The 27,956-nt window shown below is 41.9% G+C and overlaps 1 protein-coding gene across 8 annotated transcripts in view; it reads left to right on the forward strand.

The window, feature by feature from the left end:
* Nucleotides 1–9,534, forward strand: part of foxp4 (forkhead box P4) — a 396,512-nt gene extending 386,978 nt beyond the window's left edge. For all 8 annotated transcript variants that reach the window (XM_087973402.1, XM_087973403.1, XM_043716312.2 and 5 more), the window contains 2 exons: nt 6,438–6,601; nt 8,760–9,534. In XM_087973402.1, the coding sequence (XP_087829528.1) occupies nt 6,438–6,601; nt 8,760–8,904 (309 nt within the window). In that variant the 3' untranslated portion in view covers nt 8,905–9,534. The remainder of the gene's footprint in view (nt 1–6,437; nt 6,602–8,759) is intronic.
* Nucleotides 9,535–27,956: the final 18,422 nt, after the last annotated feature.

The following is a 27,956-nucleotide window of genomic DNA, read 5'->3' on the forward strand; positions in this document are numbered from 1 at the left end:
AACTGGGACACACTGAGGAATAGGCTGTTAACCTTGGCCTTCTCGAATACAGGAGAGAATCGACTGAAATTGTTCCTGCTCCTTGCACTGAATTAATGTTTATAATTGGAGTGAATAAGTGAAAGTGTGTGTGCCTGAGTGTGTTTTTCTGGGTATGTGTGAGTGAGTGTGTGTGTGTGTGGGAGTGAGTGTGTGTATTTGTGTGTGAGAGAGAGACAGAGTGTGAGTTTGTGTGGGTGGGAGTACATTTGCAAAGCAGTGTGTGTGAGCACATATGAGTGTGAGAATGTGTGTAAGGTATTTATGTGTGAGTGAGTATGTCTGTGTAAGTGTGTGAGTGTGTGTGTGTAAAAACTGGATGATGTCTAGGTGTGATTTCTCCCATAATCGATTAGCCGCACGTGTGATATATCTGGATATGGAGTGTGATGCTGAGTCCAGTCACCTCCTCTTCAGGAGAGGAGAGAAAAATAGAGAAAATGCACTTTATGAATAAATTGAGTCATTCTTTAAAAATTGCTCCTGGATGTGAAATCCCTCCAAGTCCTTATCCTTCCCTATCACTGAAAACTCCAGGAGCCCACAATCTCTGTACCTCTCCAATTCCAGCCTTGTGAGTATCCCGAATTGTCACTGTTCTGTCATTCACAGCTAGACCTTTAGCTGCATGGATCCCAAGTCCTGAAATCCACTCCATAAATCTGGCTCCTCTCCCTCTCCACTTTTTTTGCTTTATTGCTCATCCCTAATGGCCCAGAGGGCAGTTAAGAGACAACCACATTGTGGGTCTGGAGTTCTATGTAGCCAGACTGGGTAAGGATGGCAGTTTCCTTCCTTAAGGGACGGTAGTGAACCAGATGGGTTTTTCCAACAATCAACGATGGATTCTTAGTCATCACAGACTCTTAATTCCAGATATTCATTGAATTCATACTCCACCATCTACCATGGTTGGATTTGAACTCAGGACCCCAGAGCATTATCTGAGTCTTTGGATTAACGGTCCAGCGAGAATACCGTTAGGTTATCGCCTCCCCTTTGAGTTACATCAAAACTATCATTTTGACCAATATCATGGCCAACTGATCCCTCTCAATTGGGTCAGTGCCAAATTTTATTTTGTTACATTAATGTGAAGTGCTAAAGGAGCTGAAATGTCACAGGTTGTTGTTGTACAAGCCCGACTCCTGTGAATCTGCAGGGTGGACATTCAGTCATGGAAGTCATCACCAGATATTGATGTGGTCTTCCCAGGTATTTGTTCACACACCGAACTTCCTGGGGATGGGGGTGGGGGGGGACTGGGATTATACATCCAGAGTCCTCACATTGAGGCTAACAATAGGGGCAAAGTGAGACAGGTATGACTGTCCACCTCAACAACACTGCACTGTCATAGCAACTTGCCACTCACCAACAACAAAAGAAGAATATTTTAAGGATCAAAACAAAATACTGCAGATGCTGGAAATCTGAAATAAGAACAGAAAATGTTGGAGAAACTCAGCAGGTCTGGCAGTGCATGTTGAGAGAAAAACAGAGTTCACATCTTGAGTCCAGTGTGACTCATTGTCAGAACTGATAGGTGTTGGAAAATGTTTTTTTTAATTTGGTTTTGACAGTGCAAAAGACAAAGGGCTGTGGAGAAAAGACAAGATGTAAAATGGATGTAAATGTAGGTGTGAAGGAGAGAATGGGTCCTCAATCCTGAGACCAAAGTAAACAAGGTACTGACGTGGCTGATTGGGGAGGGGGGAGGTGTGTGGGATGGTGGGAGGAGGGGAGGGAGGCTAGAATGTAAGACAAATGAAGAACAGACAGAACACAGTCAGTTTCTGAAGTTATGGATTTTAATGTGGAGACCCTATTCTGAACTTTTTAAGAATGATGCTTTGGGAATGGTCCAGGAAATTGGTCTGTGTGGATCTACGAGTTTGACCCAGAATTAATCTGTCCTCAAATAGAGAGGTCCAGGGTTATAGGGGTGGTCTACATTATAGATTAGGAATAGAAACCAGTAAGGTTAACAAACAAAACTACTTGTGTTTATATATCACCTGTGGAACAACACAAGCATCCTGATGCACTTGACAGGGTCATTAACAGAGACAATAGTGGAATGAACAGGAAATTGAACAGGAAACAAGGCAAGGTCTCATGGAGCAGTTTCACCAAGTCTCAATGAGGGAGTGTTGTACCGAGGGAGTGTTGTACTGAGGGAGTACTGACAACTGTCCCAGTAAATAATCCGATATTAGAAAGGGTTTTTAGACAGAAGTGAAATGACAGAGAAAAGTTTCAGCGAGTAAGATTTTGTTGCCTATGTAGCACAGAGTAACCCAGCAAGCTGTGGGTCATTAGTAACAGAGGAAACAGAGCTCAATTCAGCACGGTGCTCTCTCTCACACAGGGACTGTTATCAGTAACTGGTGAAAAATTGTTTCATTATCTGATGATAACTCTGTCAATGCTGTATTTGAGCCAAAATAAAGACTCAGTCCTTCAGTAGCAGTCCATGCTGTTATGGTTTATGCTCATTGAACTTTTAAAGTTTACTTTGATCTTTGTGTTGATTGGAGAACGTGAATATGGAGGATGGTAAAGAAAGATACGTGACAGAGTGACGAATGAAAGAGAAACAGAGTGAGAGACAAACACTGGGAGATGGACAGAGACAGGGATTGACTGAAAAACACCAAAAGAGATGGACAGAGGGAAAGAAAAAGAGGGAAGGGAAGGAGAAACTCAAAAGGAACGGACTATAAATAAAGTCAACAAAGAGAGTAAGAGACAGCATAATAATACAGAGAGTGAAACGGACAGTGAGAGAAATAGACAAATGGGGAATAGAACAGAGAGGGAGTGACTGAGACAGAGAGGGAGTGACTGAGACAGAGAGAGAGTGACTGAGACAGAGAGAGAGTGACTGAGACAGAGAGAGAATGATTCAGATAGAGAGGGAGTGACTGAGACAGAGAGGGAGTGACTGAGTCAGAGAGAGAGTGACTGAGACAGAGAGAGAATGATTCAGATAGAGAAGGAGTGACTGAGACAGAGAGGGAGTGACTGAGACAGAGAGAGACTGACTGAGACAGAGAGAGAATGATTCAGACAGAGAGGGAGTGATTGAAACAGAGAGGGAGTGATTGAGATAGAGAGGGAGTGATTGAGACAGAGAGGGAGCGAGTGAGACAGAGAGAGAGTGACTGAGACAGAGAGAGAGTGACTGAGACAGAGAGAGAGTGACTGAGACAGAGAGAGAATGATTCAGATAGAGAGGGAGTGACTGAGACAGAGAGGGAGTGACTGAGTCAGAGAGAGAGTGACTGAGACAGAGAGAGAATGATTCAGATAGAGAAGGAGTGACTGAGACAGAGAGGGAGTGACTGAGACAGAGAGAGACTGACTGAGACAGAGAGAGAATGATTCAGATAGAGAGGGAGTGATTGAGACAGAGAGGGAGCGAGTGAGACAGAGAGAGAGTGACTGAGACAGAGAGAGAGTGACTGAGACAGAGAGAGAATGATTCAGATAGAGAGTGACTGAGGCAGAGAGGGAGTGACTGAGTCAGAGAGAGAGTGACTGAGACAGAGAGAGAATGATTCAGATAGAGTGGGAGTGACTGAGACAGAGAGGGAGTGACTGAGACAGAGAGAGACTGACTGAGACAGAGAGAGAATGATTCAGACAGAGAGGGAGTGACTGAGACAGAGAGGGAGTGACTGAGACAGAGAGAGACTGACTGAGACAGAGAGAGAATGATTCAGACAGAGAGGGAGTGATTGAAACAGAGAGGGAGTGATTGAGATAGAGAGGGAGTGACTGAGACAGAGAGGGAGCGAGTGAGACAGAGAGAGAGTGACTGAGATAGAGAGGGAATGATTGAGACAGAGAGGGAGCGAGTGAGACAGAGAGGGAGTGACTGAGAGAGAGGGAGTGATTGAGATAGAGAGAGAGTGACTAAGAGAGGGAGTGATTGAGACAGAGAGGGAGTGATTCAGATAGAGAGGGAGTGATTGGGACAGAGAGTTGCAGACCGAGGTACTTCCTAGCCTCTCAGTATCAGAACTGATACTTTGCAGACTTTGCAAACGTTGATGGAAATCCACCCTCCGCACCTGGAGTGAAGACACACCTAGGTTTAATTGCCTGGGTTTGTTTGGTGGAGCCATGCAGCCTCTATAGCTCTGGGTTAGACTACTCCTAACTCACATATTGCAGTTTAATAACAAAGAGTAACAGTTAATTAAGGCAACATAATGTGAGTGTCATGAAGGTTTCAATTTGGGAATTGCAAATTTCCTTCCGCACCCAGGCTTTGAATCTGTTCCCCTTTCAGTGTTTTACACAGTTAAGGTGAGGTATTGCATTTTCTGCATTAAAATAATAACAAGTTATTTAATCTAGAATTGGTTAATCAGCCTTTTTAACATCAGCTGCTTTTTAAATAGTTTGACGGACAAATGTTAGGACAGTTACTAACTAGTTGGAGTAAGTTTAAAAGGCTACACAACTGACTCCATAACCAGGTTTACTGATAATCTGGTGCAAGAGTGGACTGGAAAGTTTAAAATAGTTTCCCATATCATTGAACTTTAATAATTGTATTTTCTTATAATTCTGTAATACCAAGCATTGCCACTGGAAGGTGCCAGAGTAACTGCTCAATTTAAGGCTGCACTTTTTAAACTCAAAGGGTGTGACCTCTACACTGCGCAGTGGGATTTCCTGGACTGACCTCTAGGGGATGTGTCCTATAGTGAGGGACTGTTCTACATTAGTAAGGATGGTAACAGAACACCAAACCAAATGAGAAGATATTAGGACAGGTGACCAAAAACCTAGTCAAGAACATTAAGAAGCATCTTTTCAGAGAGATGAGGTAGCAGAGGAGAGAGAATTTCAGAGCTTAGGTTGCAGTCACCAATGGTGAAGTGATTAAAATTGGGAATGGGCAGATTCGGGAGTATAAAAATCACAAAGGTGTAAAGTTGGCACAGCTCACAGAGCCAGGGTGGAGCAGGCTGACAGAGGGTGAGGTGAGGAGAGGCTGAGAGCTATTGTAAATCACCAAAGACAGTGATGATGGCAAATGTATTTGGTGCAAGTTCAGACACATGCAGCAGAGTTTAGGATGTTTCAGTCAGGAGAAAGGTATGAAGTTAGCTTGCAAAGTTTAGTGAGAAAGGTCATAGATGAGGATTTCAGCAGTCGATGAGCTGATGCAGGGTGGCCTTAGATCATTGGGAGCTCTGACTGGAAGCAGAGAGATGGCCCTCAGAGAGAGGGTGGAATCAGTGCCTCTGGCAAAGGTCATAACAGGCAACAAGCACAATGTCCTTCTCACTTCATACTGACTGTCAGGGAAGCAGACTGCCCGAGCTGGTGCTGAGAGTTTCGTCAGTATATGTGTAGAAACTGAGACTACACTTTTAAAAAATGTTGTGGTGAAGCAGAATGGAGATGGGTAATCAGAGGGAGCCAAGGATTGATCGCAGAGATTGTGTGGGCTGGAGAGCTCCTGGTGTCACTGCCAATCAGCTTCACCCATGATTAACTGCCACTCGGTCTTTGAACAAGATAACAAGACAATCAAGGGTCTGGTCTGTCATCCTTCCAGACACAACCAGCAGGAGGGGCTGCTGAGAAGTGATCAAGAGCAGGAACACTGACTGGTTATTGTTAACAGCCATTAGCCGAGAATACTGAGACCAACAATAGCAGCCCCTGAGGAGATGTTCCCTGAGCAGGAGTCTAAACTGGTTCTTCCATCTCCAGACCCTTCAGTATCTTGACACGCCCATGTTCTTTACATAGAATTATCGAAAAACTCCAGCAGAGAAATAGACCATTTGGCCCAATTAGAGTTGAGAGTGTGATGCTAGAAAAGCACAGCAGGTCAGGCAGCATCTGAGAAACAGGAGAATTGACATTTTGGCATAAGCCCTTATGCCTGAGACATCAATTCTCCTGCTCCTCGACCGGCTGTGCTTTTCCAGCGCCACACTCTCGACTCTGATCTCCAGCATCTGCAGTCCTCACTTTCTCCCATTCGGCCCAATTAGTCTGTACTGGTATCGATGCTGTATACAGTCACTTCCTACCCAGCTTCATCTCACCCTTCCCATTTTCTAAATAACCTGCTCTGTGATGTCAATACACACCTCTGGAACAGTTAGGGCTTGAACCCAGGCCTCCCAGTTCGGTGATAGGAGTATTACCACTGTACCACAAGAGGCCCCTTCCAGCCCACTCTATGATCATTTTCTTCAGTTCCCATCTTGTCATAATCTCCTCCCTCTTTGATTCCATTGTCACTGTTCACTCCTTTTGGCACTGCATTCCATATTCTCACTACTCTCTCGGCAAAAAGGTTCTGAAAGAAATGGTCTTTAAGTACATTAACGGGTCTCAAACCTTCTTCCCCTCTTCTTCAGGCAGCTTTGGCTGAAAGCAACATGCAGCTCCTCAACAGTCCGAGCTTAATGAACCCGTCAGCTAGTGGCTTGATGCATGTAGCTCACGATGACGTCAGCAGCACTGTGGAGCAAGTGAACAGTAATGGGAGCAGCAGTCCTGGTCTCTCCCCTCAACAGCACGGGTATGAGCTGACTCTGGGACAGTGCTGACCCACCACATGCACGGCTCATGGGCCAGACACAATAACAACTTGCTTTTCAATAGCGCCTTTCGTGTGGGGAAACATGCCAAGGTGCACCACAGGAGTATAAAGCAGATTGATTTCAAGCATTAGCAAAAGTTACCAAAACTTTTTTAAAAATGAGATCTTAAGGAACCCCTTTAAAATGGAGATTATAAAGACAGAAAGCTTTAGGGTGAAAATTCAGGGTCCCAGGCAGATGCCAATCATGACCAATGAAAATTGGGGATGTGCCAGATCCCAGTATTGGAGGAACACAGAGGGTCTGGTTTATTCATGGATTTGACATCCCTGGCTGCACCAGCTTTTACTGTCTACCCCTAATTACCCTGAACCTCATGACCTCCTAGGTTATTTCAGAGAGAAGTTCAGAGTCAACCACATTGCTCTTGGTCTGGAGTCACATATAGGCCAGACTGGGTAAGGATGGCAAATTTCCTACCCATAGGGCAGTAATGAACCTGATTGCTTTTTGCAACAATTGGTTGCAGTTGTATGATGCTTTTCAATTCCAGATTTTGATTGTATTTGAATCTTACCATTGTGGGAGGTTGAACCCAAGACCCAAGAACATTAAGTTTGCGCCATATGCTGTCACTATCACACCACACACCACTGCAGCTGGAGGAGACTATAAAGATAGGGAGGGGTGAGGCTATGGAGGGCCTTGGAAAAAGGATGGGATTTTCAAAACTGAGAGTTTGTCAGAACAGGAGCAAAGGTCCATCAGTGAGCACGGCAGGTGATGGGTGAACACATGTCTTTGGTTTCAGGGTGTGAATTATTGAGAGGCTCTTCATCAGCTGGCAGGCTGGTAGGGAGATTGAGCATCCCATTGACTTCTTGGACGGAGCTTGATAGCACCAAACTGCTCAAGTTCAGCACCAATCAGAGCATCCTAATCGATGTATAATGGAATGAAAATATTGTCATACTGTCCCTTAGCTTCACTCTGTGTCCTGTGCCTGAACTGGGAATGTTCAGCAATGACCAGGAGTGAATTTCACAATAAGCAAAGATCTGAGGGTAATGTGAACATTCAGACTGGATTCCCACTCGGGAAACAGTTGGTAATAAAGGAGAATGCACATGTGCTTTGGACAATCAGTGTCTACTATTACTGCAACAATTATCATATCACCCTGGTTTCATTTGTGAGCAATGACTGGATATTTCCTTAAAAGGAATGAAGTACAGTGCACTATACTCATGACTGTTGATTAGACAGTGTCCATCGGCTGACCCACTTGAGATATATTTATTTGCTGATAAAGTCCTGAGCATTTAACCTGAAACTGAATTCCAGTTTTCCAGAGATGAATGCAGTATGTAACACCTTACAACAGCCAAGTCACCTCATTAGCTTTACGAATACAGTCTTTACATAATCCTGGAGCCTGTTTTTCACCTGTTCTTCTCCACTGTTTCCCTGACGCTAGTGTTACCCACTCAGCAATGTCTTCACAGCAGAGTTACCAGCTGTTTGCTACAGTCCAGTGTCTCACCCATCTCATTGTTCTTTATGTATAAATCTGAATAACTCCCAAAGGCTCCTTCCAAACCCATGGCCACCACCATCTAGGACAAGAGCAGCTGATGCTAGGCACACAAGTTCTCCCCACCATCCTGATTTGGAAATATGGCACCATTCCATCAGAGTCACTGGGTTTAAATCTTTGAATTTCTTCCATGCGGGCACTGTGGGTGGCCCTACATTAAATGTTCAAGAAGGCATCTCGCCCCCATCTTCTCCAAGGTAATTAGGGATGGCTCAGCCAATGAAACCCACATCATATGACTGAAAAATAAAAATGTAGACAGACGATGGGAGTGAGGTGTTTTTCCAAACACACTATAGAATAGATTCCTGGAAGTGGTCTCTGCCTCCATGCCTGATGAACCTTTGGTCCACACTGCAGATATAGGCGGGGTCTACACCTTGAGACTTTCCACTCATGATGTATCTACTGATTGTAGCAGCTCAATGGCCTCATTATTGAGTTGGAAATTGATGGAATAGTCATTAAAGAGCATATAAAGGTGGAAGTATTCTTTAGTCTGTGATTGAATATCAACATATTTATCAAACTTTCCCCAGGCACCAGGTCCATATCAAGGAGGAGCCTGCAGAGTTGGAGGAGGATGATCCATCTGTCTCGATTATTGCGACAGCCAATGTGAATTCAGAAATGCAGGACGCGAGAGAGATGGAGGAGGAGCTAACAGCAGAAGAATTGGAATAAAATGGAACTCAAGCACTTCAACGTATTAAAAAATACAAAAAAAACAGGGTCAGACCTCATAACCTGCACATCCATCAGAACAGCATCTCCTGAGCTAACTCACCTGGGACTGAGAGATCAAAGCAAGGAGCACGTTCTTCAAATACCAACAGATACTTGAAGACTCTAATGGCAGCTTTAGTTAGCCATTAGCAATGGAGCATGGACACAACCAATTTATTTGGTGTAGACCAAATGACTCCAATTTATCAAAGCGAGACTGGTGACCATTTTATTAACTTTCTTCCCAAATGTTTTGTCGCTAAAACAGAGATGGTTATTAGTCTTCTGGACTGCCAGGTATTCACACAGAGCTGCAATGTGAATAAGTATGTATTCACTGCTAGGGCCCCAAACAGACTTTTTCAACCTGCTTTAAAGGTACCTCAATTTGAATTTTTTCTATTCAATGCTGTAGATAGCTCAACAGGCACATTGCATTCGAGCAGAGAGCAACTGCGGAACTGTTTCTGGGGTATCAGATCCGTCTCACAGGCGTTGACATCTGAGGAAATCCAGACGAAAGATCCATCTCTGAAAGTGTTAACTTGTCTTTAAACTCTCCCACTGCTATTTTAATTTTTTTGTGTTTTTATCTGGGACAGGGGAATGGGGAGGGCGGGAGAGGGGTATGGGACAGGGAGGGAAAAGGAAAGGGCCAACCTTTAAAATCTTTCTCACGTAAGCATTGTATTGCAAATTTCTAAAGATTAGATACTGTTGACGGAGACCTAATCAGAGGTACAACTGCAGAGACAAAGGTTAGAGAGCCAGGTAGTCAGGTGTTCAATTCTTTCAGGCAGTAGAGGAACGTTCTGTAAAGCTAGCTCATCCATGTTTAAGAACAGTACATTGATATACTTTTAAAGAAATGTGAGTTGTCGAATGAAAGGCGGAATATTTCTTGGTTCTGTTTTGGGCAATAGATCATCCACCTTTCCAAAGTAACTGAGACTTTTCTTTGTCCCAGAAAACTCTAGCGCCTGTTTGGGGAGAATCGAGGATTGTTACTTTTCTTCACTTGTTACTGACTCCCAGTGTCTGCACTCAGTGTGGAAATTCATCTGTCACCGATGGACTTTTGAGCAAAATGCCAACAAGCCTAAAGCACTTGTAGACTTCTGGGGGAGAGAGAGAGAGAGGGCTGGGGCAAGGAGGGAGGGGAGAGCAGAGAGCAGGATGGTAATGAATGGCCAGGGGAGAGCAGATATAAAGGATAAAATGGGCCAAAAGGTCTCTTTCTGTGCTGTAAATGTCTCTGATTCTGTGAGAGTGGGATGTGGAGTGTGAAGGTGATGGGAGCAGCGTGGGTGATGCAAGTCCAGCTTTCAGCTTCTTTGTGACAGGTTTCACAGTAACTTGAGAAAAGATGGTAAGAGAGGCAGGGAGAGAGAGAATTTCTCAGTGAAAGGATTTTGACAAAACAAGTTAGAGATTTTGGGGTTTCCTACAGAGGCTGGGTTGTGATGTTATATTCTCTCTCTCATTCATTCTTTCATTGCTTTGAAATTTTTAAATTACTGTATGCACAGTGCAATTTCAGGCACCAACATTTCATGTTTTACAGTGTTTCTCTATAACAACACTGTTCAAAGATGGAGCAAAGGTGCTAACTCTATGAGGTATGTGTACCATGTGGGCCATGTCATGATTGAGAATACAGTAGTCCCCCCGTACCTGCGGGGCATACATTCCAAGACCTACCGTTGAAAGCTCAAAATTGCAGATAAGAACAAACCCATTCATTGCCAGCAGCCCCTGGTCCCTGGTTCCGGAGGGTTTCCTGTAATATGTTTGGGCTGCAGTAAACCACGGGTAACTGAAACTGCGGAAAACAATTCCACGGATATGGCAGTCGACCTGTAACTCGTTCAGAAAAATGGCTCTTGTTGGCAAATTCCCATAGAGTTTTATCCCTGTTTCCTGGGCCTACAAAATAACGAGTGGGAATAAGGGGTTGGGCAAGGGCAGGGGAAATAGACTCGAGACAAGGCTAGAGCTCTGTGATGGAGATCTCCCCATTAGGAGGATGTACATGAGTGGTCCACTTGCTCATGAAGACTGAGCTTAGGGTTTCTTCAAAATAACCTGCACACAGAAAAATTCTGGTTTTCTGTTGCCACCGTTCTGCCAAAACTAATTCTCAAACTAAGTTTTCCAGGTTGAAGTAGTTGGCATGTCTGTACTTCCACAACCATCTAAGCCATAAATCAACCCCTGTACCTCTCATGGTCCACTGTGCGAGTGGTCCTCAGACAACACATGTCCCTCACCCAGTAATCTCAGCTCCACTGGTCCATTTTACCATGGGGCATGGTCAGAACTGGTATTTAGCGCTCCCCTCTTCACTGAGTGAGAGAAATCAGCAAAATGATTTGGGGAACAGGACTTTTCCCACAGAAATTGGAAGCAATCATTGGTGACTCGGGTGCAAGGAATTGATTTCCTGATGTGAGATCAAGAGGGTCCCCGGCGGTGGGCTGTGTGGGACATGACCAGTCTCAGGAGAAATCTTCAGAGGAGGAGGGCAACAAAAACTAAACAAACATTGCTCTGAAGTCTCAGCTCTCAATGAGAGGCTACATAATGCTCCGAGTTTCCTGATTATACACAGCTAATTGTCAGAAACTTCATCACAAACGCATGTTGTCTTTGCTTAAGGAAGGAATTAAAATGATAAGAAAGAGAGATGACAACTAAATGTGAAAGGCAGCGAGAGAGAGGAGTGACTACTTGTGCACATATCTGCATTATACAGTTAGTTCTGCTACAATGGGTGTTTCTTCAGCGAGAATTGGCTTTAATGTGATTGAAGAATTTAGACCGTCATTTGTAGAACACAAACTTTCCTTACATGTATTGGCAAGAACACGATCCCAGCCCCATTAGTTTAAATGGTGCAGCTAGTGTGCGATTTTCTTATCACGCGAGCTTGCACAAGAACGAAACTATCAGGAACCGACTGTACTGAGCATTAGTTTTGCCAGTTTCTGTGTTAACTAGGTCAGAAAGTTTAGTCATGATCACTAGGTGCAGCTTCGATGCAGTTTCACCCTGTAGCCACACCAGTTAGTCCCCACCCCTATCTCCATGCTTGTTCTGGTGAACATCAATTAGCTCACCGAGTTGTTCCTGTGGTCAGTTATATGGCACATAAAGAGGGATTTGCCTCAATTTTCGTCAAACCATGTTGAGCTCTCCCCATTACAATCATTCAGACCTGATGACTGCATTCTGAATTCACACAATCTGCTTCAGTGACTGCGTGAACAAGAGGCTTGTCAACTGATCATAGCTTGACTTGTACTCTGTAAGTTTTTGCTTGAGCTGTCACCTTCTATCAATGAATATAGAATGGCCAGGTTCTTCAAGTGGGGTATCTGGTGAGATGTTGTGGTAGGTCATTGCCCGGCATCGTTTCAAGAAACGTGTTGGTGGAGATGCAGTGAAGAGTAGAAAAATATTGTTGCTGTTGTATGGAAGAGATATCGGAGTAGTCCATTCCCTGTGGGCAGTACAGATGCATGAACGTAAAGAATGGTTTCCAGAGTCAAATCCCCTGCTCCTATTAATTTGCAGAAATCTCCAGTTGCTGATAATAACCAAACTGAACAGAACAGAATCAGATTACTCCACAAGTAATGGGGCAGTGCTAAAATCAATCTGTTCCTATCTTCCAACTCAACTCCAGGAAATCTAAACAGGCAAAAGAATGATGAACGTAACTAGTGCTGTGATATGAGGATTCGGAGATCCAGGTTAAAGGGAGCCATGCTCACCAGTTGGAGATCCCCAGGTGGATGGGATCCAGTAACACTGTGGACATATGAGTTATAAATCTTGTGATTCGTTTTCCTCAGGTGAAGGCAGTTAAAGATTAATTGTTTCAATGACATTTTGAAACAAGGAGGGAAAAAATTGAAATATTATGAGGCATTAGAGTTTCCACGACAACACCATTATGATCACTGAATGAAAAAGGTCATTTATATCATTGGAAGTGGAATCATGAATAATGTAATGACCACTAATTAATTATGAAACCTGATATATTACATATCACAAGCCTTCATAATGCTGAAAACCAAAAGGTTATAACTAACCTGGCACACATGTTAAAATATCTTGTTATTTTGTGTGTGATAATGAACTTTTAAAAAATAATATGTAGTGAAATTTCAGGAATCCTGCAAGTATCCTGTCCTCTTGTTTGTTATCTTTTTGAGAATTTCTAATTCTCTTAATCGTCCTTTAATATTAAATGATTTTGAGGGTTTAAGTCAGACAGAGCAGGTGGGAGATCCACAGCACCAAGTTGAACATCAGTTTATAATCCATTTGATAATGCTCTCTGCAAACATCAAGGAGTGTCAACACCAGTTTCAACATGCTCTCAGTTAATGCTTCCTTTTTGTTTCCTGGCTCTGAATTATCTGTGATTATTTCAAAAACTGGAAAATGATTGGGAGTAGGAATCCCCAGGTCCAGTTTGAATGGATTCACATTAGTGCAAGATCTCAGTATTGATTCCTTGGATTGAACTGTGGTGTGTTCAACTCTGGGTATGGGACCTTCAGAGCTCCTTATAGTATGAAAGATGAATTCATGAGTCTACACTTAAAGGGAGTACAGGGTGATAAGGCAAGGCTGAAATATTGGATTTACATGGAACTAGCCACCCATTGGAACACAGCTCCCCTGTTTGCTGAATTTATCCTAGTATAAGAAAATAGGAAGCCATTCAGCTCCTTGAGCATGTTCTGCCCATTTGCTGCTTAATTCCAGTCTCAGGTTTTGTGTGAAAATGGATTTAGTTCTAAATTTACAGAAACACTGAGTGTGGATGAAGGGGTGGGTGACTTTCACCTAACCTAGCAGAGCTCTGATTAGGAGAGACAATGGCCTAGACGTATTATTGTTGGACTGTTAATCTGGGGACCCACGTAATGTTGTGGGGAACTGGGTTTGAGTTTTGCAATGGCAGATAGTGGTATTTGGATTTAATAAAACATCTGTAATTAGGAGTTCTAATGACCAATGAAATCATTGCTGATTGCCTGGGGGGAAAAAATACCATCTGGTTCATTAATGTCCTTTAGGGATAGAAGGTGCCATCCTTACCTGGTATGGTCTCCATGTGACTCCAGACCCACAGCAATATGGTTGACTCTTAACTGCCCTCTGGGCAATTAGGGATGGGCAATAAATGCTGGCCCAGCCAGCGACACCATATCCCACAAATGAATAAAAACAAAACTTGTGTTATATCTGACCTGCTCGCGTATTGTGTTAAATGGGTGTAAAGTAGAAATGGATAGGGAGTAAAACAGGAAAGCAATTAGTGTCCTACTCAGTGTCTCAGATTAAACTTCTCCTCAGGGTCTCTGCATTGCCCACTCCCATTCTCAGTGACAAGTTGTAAAGTGATTCATTTGAATCCTTCTATTTTTTTACCATTTCTTTTGCAATTAACCAAAGATAATTTTTTTTAATATAGTAAAGGTGTCTGGTAGCCTAGGTCCTCACCTGAGTATTGTGTAGGGGTGGATCAACAGCAAAAGCTTCACAAAATTCGCAGCTCACATTTCTGTTGAGCTGACATCAATGACAATGTCTCAAACTTAGGCTATCACCACAAATCCAAGAGCTATAGCCAAACACTTCAAAATAAGTGGTGCAAAACTAAGACAAGGTGAGAATAAACCCCTCAGAAAGAGGTGAGAGGATCAACTAAAGAAATGTCCACATTGAGAAATTTGAACACATAGTGTCTAATCTACAATGAGGGCCAATGACCATGAATGAACTAAAAAGGAATTTGTTTCTGTGTTCCTTTATTAGAAACCAACAAAGTTTTGAAACTTGTTCCTAAGAAACAATAAATTCAAAATTAGAATCAGTCATAATTTATTCAAAAGTTGAGCTTAAATGTTCTGTGTTGGGCTGAGCTCTGATACTGTGCCAAAGTTTAAACCTTTTATTATTTATTTTGCCTTTGGCGTGTAATTTTGTTGCAAATTCATTCTTTGAGAGAAGTTGGAAACCTAAAATGGGCAGATTTTTGTAGATCTGGGGTCAGAAATATAATCATTTTAGGAAGCACCACTGTCCAGTGGGCAGAGATTGGACATTTGTTTCAAAACCGTTTGCATGGGGGTGAGAGAAAAAGGAAGGGGAGCATTTTCTCTCCAATACTCAGTTCTGACTATTTACTCTTACATGAGATGTGAGCATCGCTGACTAGGCCAGCACTTATTGCCCATCCCTAACTATACTGGAGAAGGTGTTGGTGGTGGCATTCCCAAGTATCTGCTATCGTTGCCCTACAGGGAGGTAGGGTCATGTGTAGGGTATGGTACTACCTGAAGAGCCTTGGTGAGTTTCTATGGTGCATCTTGTAGACACCAGCTGTTTATTTTGAAATCACAAGCTTTCAGAGTGTAGCCCCTTTGTCACTTCACCTGATGAAGGGGCAGTGCTCCAAAAGCTTTCAAAAAAAATTGCGATTTCAAATAAACCTGGTGGACTATAACCTGGTGTCATGTGACTTCTGACCTTGTCCACCCCAGTCCAATGCTGGCGCCTCCACATCATGTAGATAATATACACTGCTGCTATTGAGCATTGGTGACAGGGGGAGTAGACGTTTGTGGATGTGGTACCAATCAAGCAGCTGCTTTGCCCTGATGGTGTCAATCATCTTGAGTGTTGATGGAGCTGCACCCATCCAGGCAAGTGGGCAGTATTCCATCACACTCCTGACTCATTCCTTGTAGATGGTCACTGTCACCCATTTTACAATCTACCCTCAATGACCTCTATATTCCATGTTCATCCTTCCAGTTGTTTAGTAAGTTCTGTTGGGGATGTAGGTGAGGATATCGCAGGTGACTGAGTTTTGGCTATTACTGGCCTGCGATTCCTTCTCCTCAGGTTTTCTCTCTGTCTTTGCTATTGTTTTGCTTTTGAGGCAGGCTGCATTGTTGTGATGTGGCTGTGCCCAGGTCAGTTAGCCTGAGCAAGCCTCACCCAGGATTCCAAATCAGAACGCCTCAGCAAAACCTTCTGAGGGTCCTTTCACCACCCAGACTCAACATCTCTGGAAAGATTTGCTTCAGTCAGTGAATGTTAGACACTGTGCCTGTGTGACCAGTGCAATGCAGTTCTCACTGTCTCGACATGGTGTGGATGTTTGATATCCTGCTCAGGGTCAGGTATTGTCTTCTGCCATCTCATCTCCAAAGCTTCTGAAGATAGCTCAGGGAAAGGGTCGGAGCTTCTTGGTGTGACACTGGTACCCAGTCCAAGGCTCAGATGGTTAGGGAGCCAAATGGGCAAGACTATTGCTCCATAAACTTTGAGTTTGGTCTTTAGACTGTCTCCTCTGTGTTCCCAGGCTGAGTTTTAATGTCTGTCGATGTCTGACTGCACTTGCTTTGATAATTCCTCTGTGTGTCTCATTGTCAATGCAGTCAGAGATCAGTGAAGGTGGTATGGTGATAACTTCTGGCTATGGGTGGAAGCTTGGGGTAAAAGGTAGAGATTTCTTGGAATAGGCTGATGCATTACTTCAGATTCCTATCTTCTTATCATAAGACCAAAGTCGATGCTATACTGATCTATATTTAACTGTGGAATCAATCTCATGCTTGTGAGTGATCACCTAAATGTGTTCTCTTTCTTTTAAACAAATTGCATTGTTTCAGAGTGAGTTGTGATCTGAATCAGGGAATTGTTTATTGGCCTATCGAGAAGTGAAGGGAAGTGACCACTTGAATAGGGTCTAGCTTCATCTATCATGGTCCATGTTTCAAAATCATTTAAAAATGAATGTTTTGCACCATAAATATAACAGCACTTGTTTCTATCAAAAGATTCACTTTATTTTGTCTTTCTCTCTACGAATACCTTTGTTCCTCTTATTGGTGCACTCTTAGCACTGTGTTCCATGGCTTATAGTTTCTCTGTGTTACCAATGGGACAGCAAATCTAACAAAAGAATGGCAAACGTTTCAGGACATATTCAGATCAGAGTTCTTGACATAGTATTTATGAAGCTTTATCCCTTCTAAAGTACACCATCTCTTGCTGTCCAATCTCTGAGAGCACTGATCTGAATTATCTCGTCATTTCCAGACTGTGTGCCTCAGAAAGTGGTCTCAGCCAGGCAATAACTGATTCCAACTATTGACTAGATGTGATTCCATTATCCCCGAATGAACAGACAAACATAGAATTTGGATCACTGACAACCCAGATAAAAGATTGGCAATTCATAACAACTTTCCTTCATAGAAACTGGGCCGTTTTCATTCCCTCTCTCAATTTGGAGGGATGTACGGATGAGGCAGTTTTCCCAAGGGATGTATTTAAGGGATGGCTGTTCCAAAATGTCATGCTCACCTTGTGATGAAAAGTTAAAATCCAATCACACTTAGTCCTAGTTGGGCTTGGTCTTTATTTTTGGGCATTCTAAAAATGTAAACCAATTAAAATGGATTCTAAGAAATTTGCAGGAGCTTTTCATCTTATTGCTAGGATCTGAGAGTTCTTCCAGAGGAGTAGTCTGCTCACATTTCATTGGCCTTGCCCTCCATTTCTTTTCAACTTTCTGCCTTTATAGGCACTCATCCATTTCTCAATCTCAGTCTTTTAAATCTTTGTGAAAAAATATTTCTTCCAAATTCTTCCTTCAATGATCCTGTAATGTTCAATCATTGTTCCAATGAACTGAGGATTAGAAACAGTTTTGACCATTTACTCTCTCAAAAGCTTAGATGTTGGAAGTTGGTCTATTGGCTCAGATCGAGAAAGCAATGATAGCTCCATCTAGCCTTCAAAAACATTTCATGCAGAGACACTGCAAAATTCAGCATTACTACCTCCTTGAGATTTGAAACCAGGATATTTAATTTAGTTGCAATTAGGAACAAGATATAATATGTTTTCTTTATAATAATCACAGCCTCACACATACTTAGGACATATAAACAAAAATCCAAAGAAGGCATCAAAGTTTATTAAAAATCTTCGAATGTTTTGAAAGTACCAAATACAAGGAACTTCAAGGATCAGGAATTATTTGCAACAACATGATGTCCCATGTGTTATGAAATACTTTTTGATCTTAAGGTCAAGAACTTTAGCTTTAAGATGTGAACTTCCAAAAAAATGTGAAAAATGGTTTGAACAGGAGTTAGAATGAAATGATCAAGGTCCTCAAGAGGGTCTTAACATACCTCGGACATCTGACATGTGGACGTGGATAGTAAGTGTTGATAAAGGCAGGGAAAGCACATAGAGCCAGTGAGAGTGCAGGAGGATAGTTGGGGTATACAGGGGTAGTGAGTACACACGAGGAGAGTGAAAGCCGTAAGGATAGTGAGTAAACTGTAGAATAGTTAGTGTACACGAGAAAAGTGAAGGTACACGAGGATAGTGAGTATCTCCTCCTGTTACCTATTGCTTCTCTTTATCTCACCTTGAAATGGGTTGACCTGCTTGTGTTGTATTTCCAATGTTCCTCTTGAGGTTTTTTAAGGAATGTTATGATGGGCCAGTTCTTTGGTACTGATTTGAGTTTACTTTCACCCTTGCTTCAGCATGTACTGTTCTGGTGTGACGATGTTGGGAATTTAGTAAGAATTTCAGCTTTAGCATATGGAAAGGCGGAAAGCAAGAGGCACATTGATGGGGATGGGGAATGAAGCTATTCTGCTATGTAAATACATCATTCTGAATTAGGAGTTGGTTCGGTGTTTGTAATCTTTTAAACTGTTGTTAGATCATCTGACCTGCCACACGGTGAATGTATTTCATGCCCATCTCTTCCTCCTGCACTTATGGGAATTGTAAATCCCTTGGGATGGATTATAGACTCAAAGTCCATGAAATAACATATTATTACAAACATGCACCTCAGCAAAAAAGAAATGTTTGTGATGGTGAGAATTTTACTGAAGGACATGATGCACTTGCCAATATAAGTCAGACCATAACTTGGGAAAAAGCGATCACTTTAATGTTATATCTCTATTTTAATTCTGTGCTTATTTAAAATGAATCTTGACTTCCTCCACAGTAGGAATAATGACTTGTGAATTTTGTTCTGTTGGGTTTGTGAGCAGAATCCACACAGGGTGAGGATGTGAGTTTAATGACATACAGTGTTTGAGCAGCTAACTAGCTCTCTGCTGGAGCAGCTTCAGAGCTGATTGGAGAATTTGTTTCACTGCTGGGTTTGAATTAACTATTCCAATAAGTTCTCTTGGCCATTTTATTTTAACTTCAAACCTTTACTAACGTAGCCATAATGCTCTCATTATAACAGTGTACTCTAGTTAGAGAAAGAAGGAGCCATTGTAATATTGCCTGTATTTGAACAGAGATCAGCAATAAACTAGGAATCCTGTTTAAACAGATTCAAACAAGAGGCTGTTCTGGCAAGTGGTAACATCATTTGGAGAGGCATTGCCCTGCAGGGAGATAATGTAATGTTGGGGCACTTACTAACAGCTTTACTCATTATCTAACCCTGTGCTGTTCCTGTTTGACAGGGACAGTGTAGAGGAAAATTTACTCTCTATCTAACCTTGTGCTGTCCCCAACTTGTAGTGTTTGATGGGGACAGTGCTGAGGGAACTGCACTCTGTATTTAATCCTGTGCTGTTCCTGTCCTGAGAGTGTTTAATGGGGACAGTGTGGAGGAGGCTTTACCCTGTATCTAACCCCGTGCCGTTCCTGTCCTGGGAGTGTTTGTTGGGGACAGTGTAGAGGAAACTTTACTCTCTATCAACCCTGTGCTGTCCCATTCTGTGGAGCTGGGAGGAGGTGGGAAACCAGTTTAATTTAATAAATGCTTGAAGTTGTCACTCCACAAACCCAGCAGTGACACATATAGATTTTTTCTGGGTTATGAATAAAGTAATTCTTTATTTTCTTTATCTTCCGCATTGCAAAGGAACGATCTGGAGACCTCAAGGACTGAACTTTCATTAAATAAATAAAGAAAGGATGCTTTAAGACACATCTGTGACAAAAAAAAGCAAAAAAAAAATTTAAAATGCATAATATGAATATGAGTTGCCTAGTCAGAACAGAGATTAAGGAAAGACAGAGAGTTGTTTTTTGCGATATTTTATGTATCGATGTATATTCTGTAAGTTGCTTGCTCCCAAGAACTGAATTGTTCCTCCACTTGTTTAAGTATTGTACGGCTTTAAGCTCTGGTTTTGATTTTAGATTTGCTTACTCTGCTGTCAATGTGCTTCTTTTCTAGCCTAGCTTGTGGCAGGTTATATAGATGGATAGTTTAACCTTTTATTTTGACTGCTTTGTTAAACCATATGGCATCTGAGTTGATGTTATTAACTTTTGGGGGAAAAAAACTCGTAGGTTTAAAAATAAGTGGTTTAGGTAATGTTTGTATATTTATCTTAGAATAATTTTGATACTTCCCTATTCAGTGTGTTAGGTTACTTCTCGCAAATATGAGGTTTTTAATTTTGTTTTTAATTATTCCTGTATTCATCAAGTGTTTTACCTCAAAGAAAAGAATTTTTTAAAAAAGATGATAAATAGGACCAAAAATTAAATAATAGGAGGGATACTCCCTGTGTGTCAAATATTAGATCCAAATACTCACCATCTCTCTTTTAGAATCTCTTTATATCCCTCATCTAAAGCAGCTGATACATGCATTTCCAAAGCTAAATCTCACATGGATGTTTTTAAATTGGAAGCTGTGTAATTACACATTGTTGCATTAATGTTTAAGGGCACCAAGCATTCATCTCTTCCTAGTAATGTTTGAAATAAAACCCCATTAAAATGGACCTTCTGCTGTACCACAGGACTTGGAGATCTCGATGTCAGTGAATTCGGGATTCCTTTGCTCATATCATGGACAGTAATTTCACTTCCCTCCTCTCAGCTGCCTTGTGTGTTTTAAGAGTTGTTGAAGGTGTCTTAGTCCTTCTCACTGCCATGAAGAAAAAGGAAAAGAAGCAGGAGAGGTGGAGAAGGTTTGAGACTGAAAATGTGGATCATGTAATTGAATCTGGAGAGTGTCAATGATGGGGAGATTGTCAGTACATTGCATTGCTGTGAATACTAGAGTGAGAGGGTGAATTGCTCTGGTCACTGTGATATAAAATAAGAAGCATTTTTGTTCAAGTTATAAATTTATCCAAAATTTGCTGCCACTTTATCACTGCCCACTTTGTGTGACTCACCCAGAAAAATATATTTTTCTTTTTTCCCTGTGATGTCACAAGTCAGAGGGATCAGAGTCATTCTTCCGGCCTGTTTTGGAATTGACTCTCCGGTGTTTGAGACACATTCCCCCAAAGAGACAGAATCCTTTCCCAAGGATTCGATTTGATTTGACCTCAGCGTTCTTCTGCACCCTCTCCCAGTTGAAAAGGAAGTGCTGGTGACTACATGCCTGTGTTATCCAGCAAAGCACAGACAGAGTTGTGCCGCATCCTCAGCCTGTGCTTAACACTTACTGTCAGCAAGGCTTTGGGAGTAACCAGCCAGGACCACTGTTCCCTGATCGGTCTCCAGCTGCGACATCAGAAAAGGGAAAAGAACAAAAATGGCAAATTGAAATCAAACCTTTCTGTAGTTTCCCACTCTTAATAAAGGATGTTGTCTCTCCCAAGAATGACCTTCTACAAAGTTGTTCATTGATGTGTATTACCAAAGAATCCAAAAAATGGGAAAGGAATTTTTAACCCATTGACATCTTAACTTCCTTGTTTTAGTGTTCTATTATTATGGCACTAACAAACTTGGGAAGAACCCTTGGATTTGTAAAACTTCTTCCCATCAATTCATCCAAGTTGATGGATGGCACCAGGGTCAGTGTACAAATGGAACAAAGGGTTCTTGTGGCCACAGTGGTAGTGTCCCTAACTCTGAGTTAGGGGGCCTAGTTCAAGTGCCACTGCCTCCAATGGTGTGCAATAACATCTCCAAACACGTTGATTGGAAGCATCTACTAATCCCACCAGGAATTCCCAACATCTCTCCTTGAGTCACAAATTTTCTTGTATTTGATTGGTCTAGGATTCCAGGAATTGAATGATGTATCTGGGGAGGTGAAGTAATCCCAACTGGAGATTTGATGATTAAAATAATGACCAAATTAAACAAAGAGTTAAACTCAACCAACAATTCAATAAGATTTGACTTCAGTTCTCAAAAAAAACAGGAATGATGGAAATTTGAATAAAGAATAGAAAATGCTGACAACAGAAAGTAGGACCTGTCTGAAGAGAGAAAAGACAGATTACTGTTTAGGGAGTGACCATTCTTCAAAACCCTCATTTAAAATAAAATGTAAAGAAATTTCAAATAATCAGTATTTGCCCCTTGTGGCAATGTTTATGAATGAGTCAACCTCCCCCACTCTCCAACTGTCTCCTGTGAGATCCAGTGTAAACCTGGTTCAAGGTGTATATTTTTAAAAATGCATTTTATAGGTTTTCTCACTGTCTGTAGTTTGCAGTTTGGAAAAACCTGATGTCACCTTCAGTAAAATGGGATCATTTTGTGAGAGTGAACCAGCATTTCAGCTTATTGTGGTTGTAAAAGCTTGAGCTGAAAAGAACAACAGACTGATTTAAATCAGTTTTATATATTTATTTTTTAATCTTGTCTGATTACAGTGTAGTCTGAGGAAGAATAAAAACTACAGCTCAGTGTATCGACAACCAACCATTTAATCTGATGCGTTTGTTGGTTTATTCCTTCTCTTTCTCTCTCCCACTTCCTTTCTCTCTTTCTCTCATTTTCATTCTCTGTTGCTGGCCATCGTATTTGTAAGATGACATTCCTGTCTGTGACCTGAAGGAAGATGGCGAGCATCTTCCAATCAGTCACTGCCCATTTCTTTCAGACTGTAATAACACCTTTGGTATATTTGTAACCTGATATTCCCTGTCTGTACAGCAGACATTAAACAAATGTACAGTAGTTTTAGTTGCATGTATTCAGTACTAATTATTGACAATGGCATTATAAAATGCAATAAAAAAAACTTATCACACTGTTTAAAAATTGTCCTGGACTTTTAGTGTAGAACATTAAATAATTATCAAGACATCATTCAGAATAGAACAGTATGTCTCAATGTGGGTGAGCATGTGTTTGTGGGTGTGTCTATGTGAGTATGTTTGTCTCTGGGCTGTATATGTGTGCGTGTGTGTGTGTGTGCGCTACCTACTGGATATCTAACCCTATACATGTGTACCTGTCTCCCCACATATGACAATTTCATCTCTCCACCCTTTTCCTTCAATGGCACCATCTTCCTCAATCGCACCCATTCAGCTTCTGACCAGACTAACACAGTGAAATCTGATCTTCAGGTTTGAAATTACTGATGGGGCTCCATTAATCCAGAACTTTAAGAATGGCTCAGAGTGAAATCAGTCGACACACAAACTTGTGTTCCCACATCCTCTCTCCTGCTGAGTTTAGCAGTTGTGTTCTTCACAATATTGACCATTACAGCACCTCAAATGCACATCCAAGATGTTTCTGAATGTGAACAGTTTGTGAAAAGAAAAGATGCCTCACCAACTCACCCCTCTTTTGAAAAGATTTATCCTTAATTCTCCTTTCATTGTTCTGCCAATTTTATTTAATTTACACCCTATGGTTATTGACCACTCAGCAGGAAATACCTCATTGCTATCCACTGAGTCCAGGTCCCTCATAATTTTATACACTACAGTTAAATCTCTCTCAATGTCCATTATTCTTTAGAGAGCAAGCTCAGCCTATTGAATCTTTTCTCAGAGTTGAAATTCTCCTATCCTGACAACATCCTCATAAATCTCCTCCTCATGGTCTCTCTTGTGATCACTTCCTTCCTGGAATGTGGTGACCAAATAAAACACTGTAAACTAGCTCATTTAGCCTTCATAGAGTCATAGAGCTGTACAGCATAGAAACAGACCCTTTGGTCCAACTTGTCCATGCCAACCAGATATCCTAAATTAATCTAGTCACATTTGCCAGTATTTGTCCCATATCCCTCTAAACCCTTCTTATTCATATACCCATCCAGTTGCCTTTTAAATGCTGTAGTTGTACCAGCCTCCACCACTTCCTCTGGCAGCTCATTCCATACATGCACCACCGTCTGCATGAAAAAGTTGCCACTTATGTCTCTTTTAAATCGTTCCCTTCTCACCTTAAACCTCTAGTTTTGGACTCCCCTATCCTTGGGGAGGGACCTTGGGTATTTATTATAAGCCAACCCCCTCCTCAGTTTCCGTCACTCCAGGGAAAATAGCTTCAGCCTATTCAGCCTTTCCCTAAAGCTCAAACCCTCCAACCCTAGCAACATCCCTGTAAATCTTCTCTGCACTCTTTCTAGTTTAATAACATCTTTCCTATAGCAGAGAGAGCAGAATTGAATGCAGTAATCCAAAAGTGGCCAAACCAATGTCCTGTACAGGCGCAACATGATCTCCCAACTCCTATACTCAATGCTCTGACCAATAAAGGTGTGCATTTACCACCCTGTCTCCCTGTAACTTCACTTTCAAGGAGCTATGAACCTGCACTCCAAGGTTTCTTTGTCCGGCAACACTCCCCAGGACCTTACCATTAAGTGTATAAGTCCTGCACTGATTTGTCTTTCGAAAATGTAATACCTCACATTTACCTAAATTAAACTCCATCTGCCACTTCTTGGCCCATCAGCCCTTGTGGTCAAGGTCCTATTGTACACTGAGATAATCTTCTTCATTGTCCACTGCACCACCAATTTTGGTGTAATCTGCAAACTTACTAACTATACCTCCTATGTTAACGTCCAAATCATTTATATAACTGATGAAAAGCAGTGGATCCAGCACTGATCCTTGTGACACACTGATGGTCACAGATCCCCAGTCTGAAAAGCAACCTTCCAACACCACCCTCTGTCACTTACCTTCAAGTCAATTTTTTATCCAAATTGCTAGACCTCCCTATATTTAATGTGATCTAATCTTGCTAATCAGTGTACCATTTGCAGCCTTGTCAAATGCCTTTCTGAAGTCCATGCAGACACCATCGACCACACTGCCTTTGTCAATGTTCTTTGTCCCCTCTTCAAAAAAATTAGTTAGTGTGACAAGCCACGTTGACTGTCCCTAATCAGTCCTTGCCTTTCCAAATACATGTAAATCTTGTCTCTCAGAATACTCTCCAACAACTTACCCACCACTGACATCAGACTCACTGGTCTATAGTTTCCTGGCTTTTCCTCACCACCTTCTTAAATAAAGGAACCACATTAGCCACCCTCCAGTCTTCCGGTACAATTACCTATGGCTGTTGATGAAATAAATATCTCAGCAAGGGGCCTGGCAATCACTTCCCCAGCTTCCCACAGAGTTCGAGTGTACACCTATTCAGGTCTCGGGGATTCATCCATCTTTATGCACTTTAAGACATTCAGTGCCTCTTCCTCTGTAATATGGACATTTTTCAAGATATCACTGTTTATTTCTCCAAGTTCTCGAGCTTCCATGTCCTTCTCCACAGTAAACACTGATGCAAAATACTTGTTTAGTATCTCCTGCAGTTCCAGTCATAGGATCTTTAAGGAGCCCTATTCTCTTCCTTGTTACTCTATTGCCTTGAATATATTTGTAGAAACTCTTTGAATTCTCCTTAACTTATTTGCCAAAGCTATCTCATATTCCCTTTTAGCTCTGCTGATTTCTTTCTTGATTTTACTCATACTGCCCTTATATTGCTCGAGTGATTTACTCAATCCCAGCTGTCTATATCTGCCATACGCCTCTTCCTTTTTCTTGACCAAAGCCTCAATTTCTCTGGTCATCCTGCATTTCCTATCCCTCCCAGTCTTGCCCTTTACGCTAACAGGAACATACTGCCTCTGGCCTCTCGTTATCTCATTTTTGGAGGCTTCCCACTTTCCAACTGCCCCTTTATCTGTGAATAGCCTTTCCCAATTAACTTTTGAAAGCTCTTCTACAAGCCGCCCAGCTCTTATTCGTAGGTCAATGAAGGGAATTCTCCCACATGCCTTCCTAACCTGATCTACTTGTCCTGTATCACTAAGGGCTCAGTGGCCCTGCTCCCGTTCCCTTGGTGCCTTTACACTCATCAGTATCCTGCTTTTTTTTTGCTCCCTCTCATGTCACCGTTGCCAAATTACCTCACACTTCCCTGGATTGAAATAAATTTGCCAACTTTCTGTCTGCAATATCCTTCTACAATCTACAGATTCCCTTTTCACTAGCATTTACACAACCAATTTCCATGGCATTTGCAAATGTCTAAATCAAAGCCACTGCATTCAAATTTGAATAGCTAATATACTCCATAAACAAGACTTAGGACAGACTTCTGTGGAACTCCATTGGGAGTAGACTTCCCCTAAAACAAATTCATTCATAGGATGTTGCTGGCTGGCCAAGCATTTATTGCCCAGCCCTTATTGCCCAAGGACAGTCACCCACCTTGCTGTGGATCTGGAGTCACATGTAGGCCAGACCAGGTAAGGATGGCAGATTTCCTTCCCTGAAGGACATTAGTGAAGCAGATGAAACCTGAAGGGAAATCAATCCTTAAAGAGTTGCAATAGGAAGATCAGCTTTTACCCATTCCTCGGGCCCAGATGCTGCTAAAGTTAACTTTCTCATTCTTTTCTGATGAACTTGCCAGTATTCTTTCTTCTCCTGAACAGCCCATAACTCATCACTGGGGCCTGATCTGCTGTGTTCTTCCAGCCTACTGCCTGTCAATTTGGATCCCAACATCTGCAGTTTTTTTGTCTTGAATCCAATTTGACAGTGGCTTAGGAGGCATCCATCTGCTCAACCTGTCCCAGTGACTTGGCATCGGCTCAGCAACTTTTATATTTCACTAATATGAGAACTCAGTGTTAAAAAAAAACACAATTGTTTAAAAACAAATACAGCTCCAAGTCTCATAATGCTTTCAATAATTCAAAGTCAGCTTTTTTCTGATTACTTTGGCAATATTTTAGGTCTGGAATTTATTACACACAATAAACATCAAGCAAGAATCATATTTTTACAGAACATGTCTTTTATGTCGATTATATGGTAAGATGGGGAGCAATAAACATGTTTTACCATTAACAAACCCTCCTGACTGAACCAAATACCAGATGTTAGTACAGTTTAATTTCCTGATGTTTAAAATTCATTATCTCAGCAACATCTTTGACTAGCCTTCATACCTGGAGTTTGACCCATTCTGAAAATAATTCTGCTCTCAAACTTGGTTCATAGACCACTGCCAAAGTTAACATCATCTCACCCCCAAGCTGCAACACACCCGGCACACACCCGGCACCTCCCTTGTCCTTTTTCAGGAGCTATGGCCTTCAATTGGCTGCACAGCCGTGAACCTCCTTCTCCAACCTCGGGAGACCTGACAGGATGCCTCTGTAAGATATTCAACAGGCAACAAATAACAGTCGAGGTCATCCTATCTTCCAACTGAGAGGCGCCTGCAAGGAGTCAGTGAATAGTGATCAGGAAAATTAATGTTTTCTTCTTTTTATTCCATTTCAATCAGAAGCAGCAGGTACATAGGAGCAGATAGAGGCCATTCAGCCCTTGAACCTGTGCTGTCCTTGAAACTAACTGTGGCAGTGTTCCACCGATATAGATCAGAGAACAGAGAACATTACAACGCAGTACAGGCCCTTTGGCCCTCGATGTTATGCCGGCCTGAGAAACCAATCTGAAGCCCATCCAACCTACACTATTTCATTTTCATCCATATATTTATCCAATGATCATTTAAATGCCCTTAAAGTTGGTGAGTCAACTGCTGTTGCAGGCAGTTCGTCCCACACCTTTAACACTCTCTGAGTAAAGAAACCACCTCTGACATCTGTCCTATATCTATTACCCCTCAATTTAAAGCTATGCTTCCTCATGCTCGCGAACATCATCCGAGGAAAAAGGCTCTCCCTGTCCATCCTATCTAACCCTCTGATCATCTTA

The sequence above is a fragment of the Chiloscyllium plagiosum genome, unplaced genomic scaffold, assembly GCF_037043375.1.
Source record: "Chiloscyllium plagiosum isolate Xiang-an unplaced genomic scaffold, Cpla_swu_hap1 HiC_scaffold_26, whole genome shotgun sequence".
NCBI lineage: Eukaryota > Metazoa > Chordata > Chondrichthyes > Orectolobiformes > Hemiscylliidae > Chiloscyllium > Chiloscyllium plagiosum.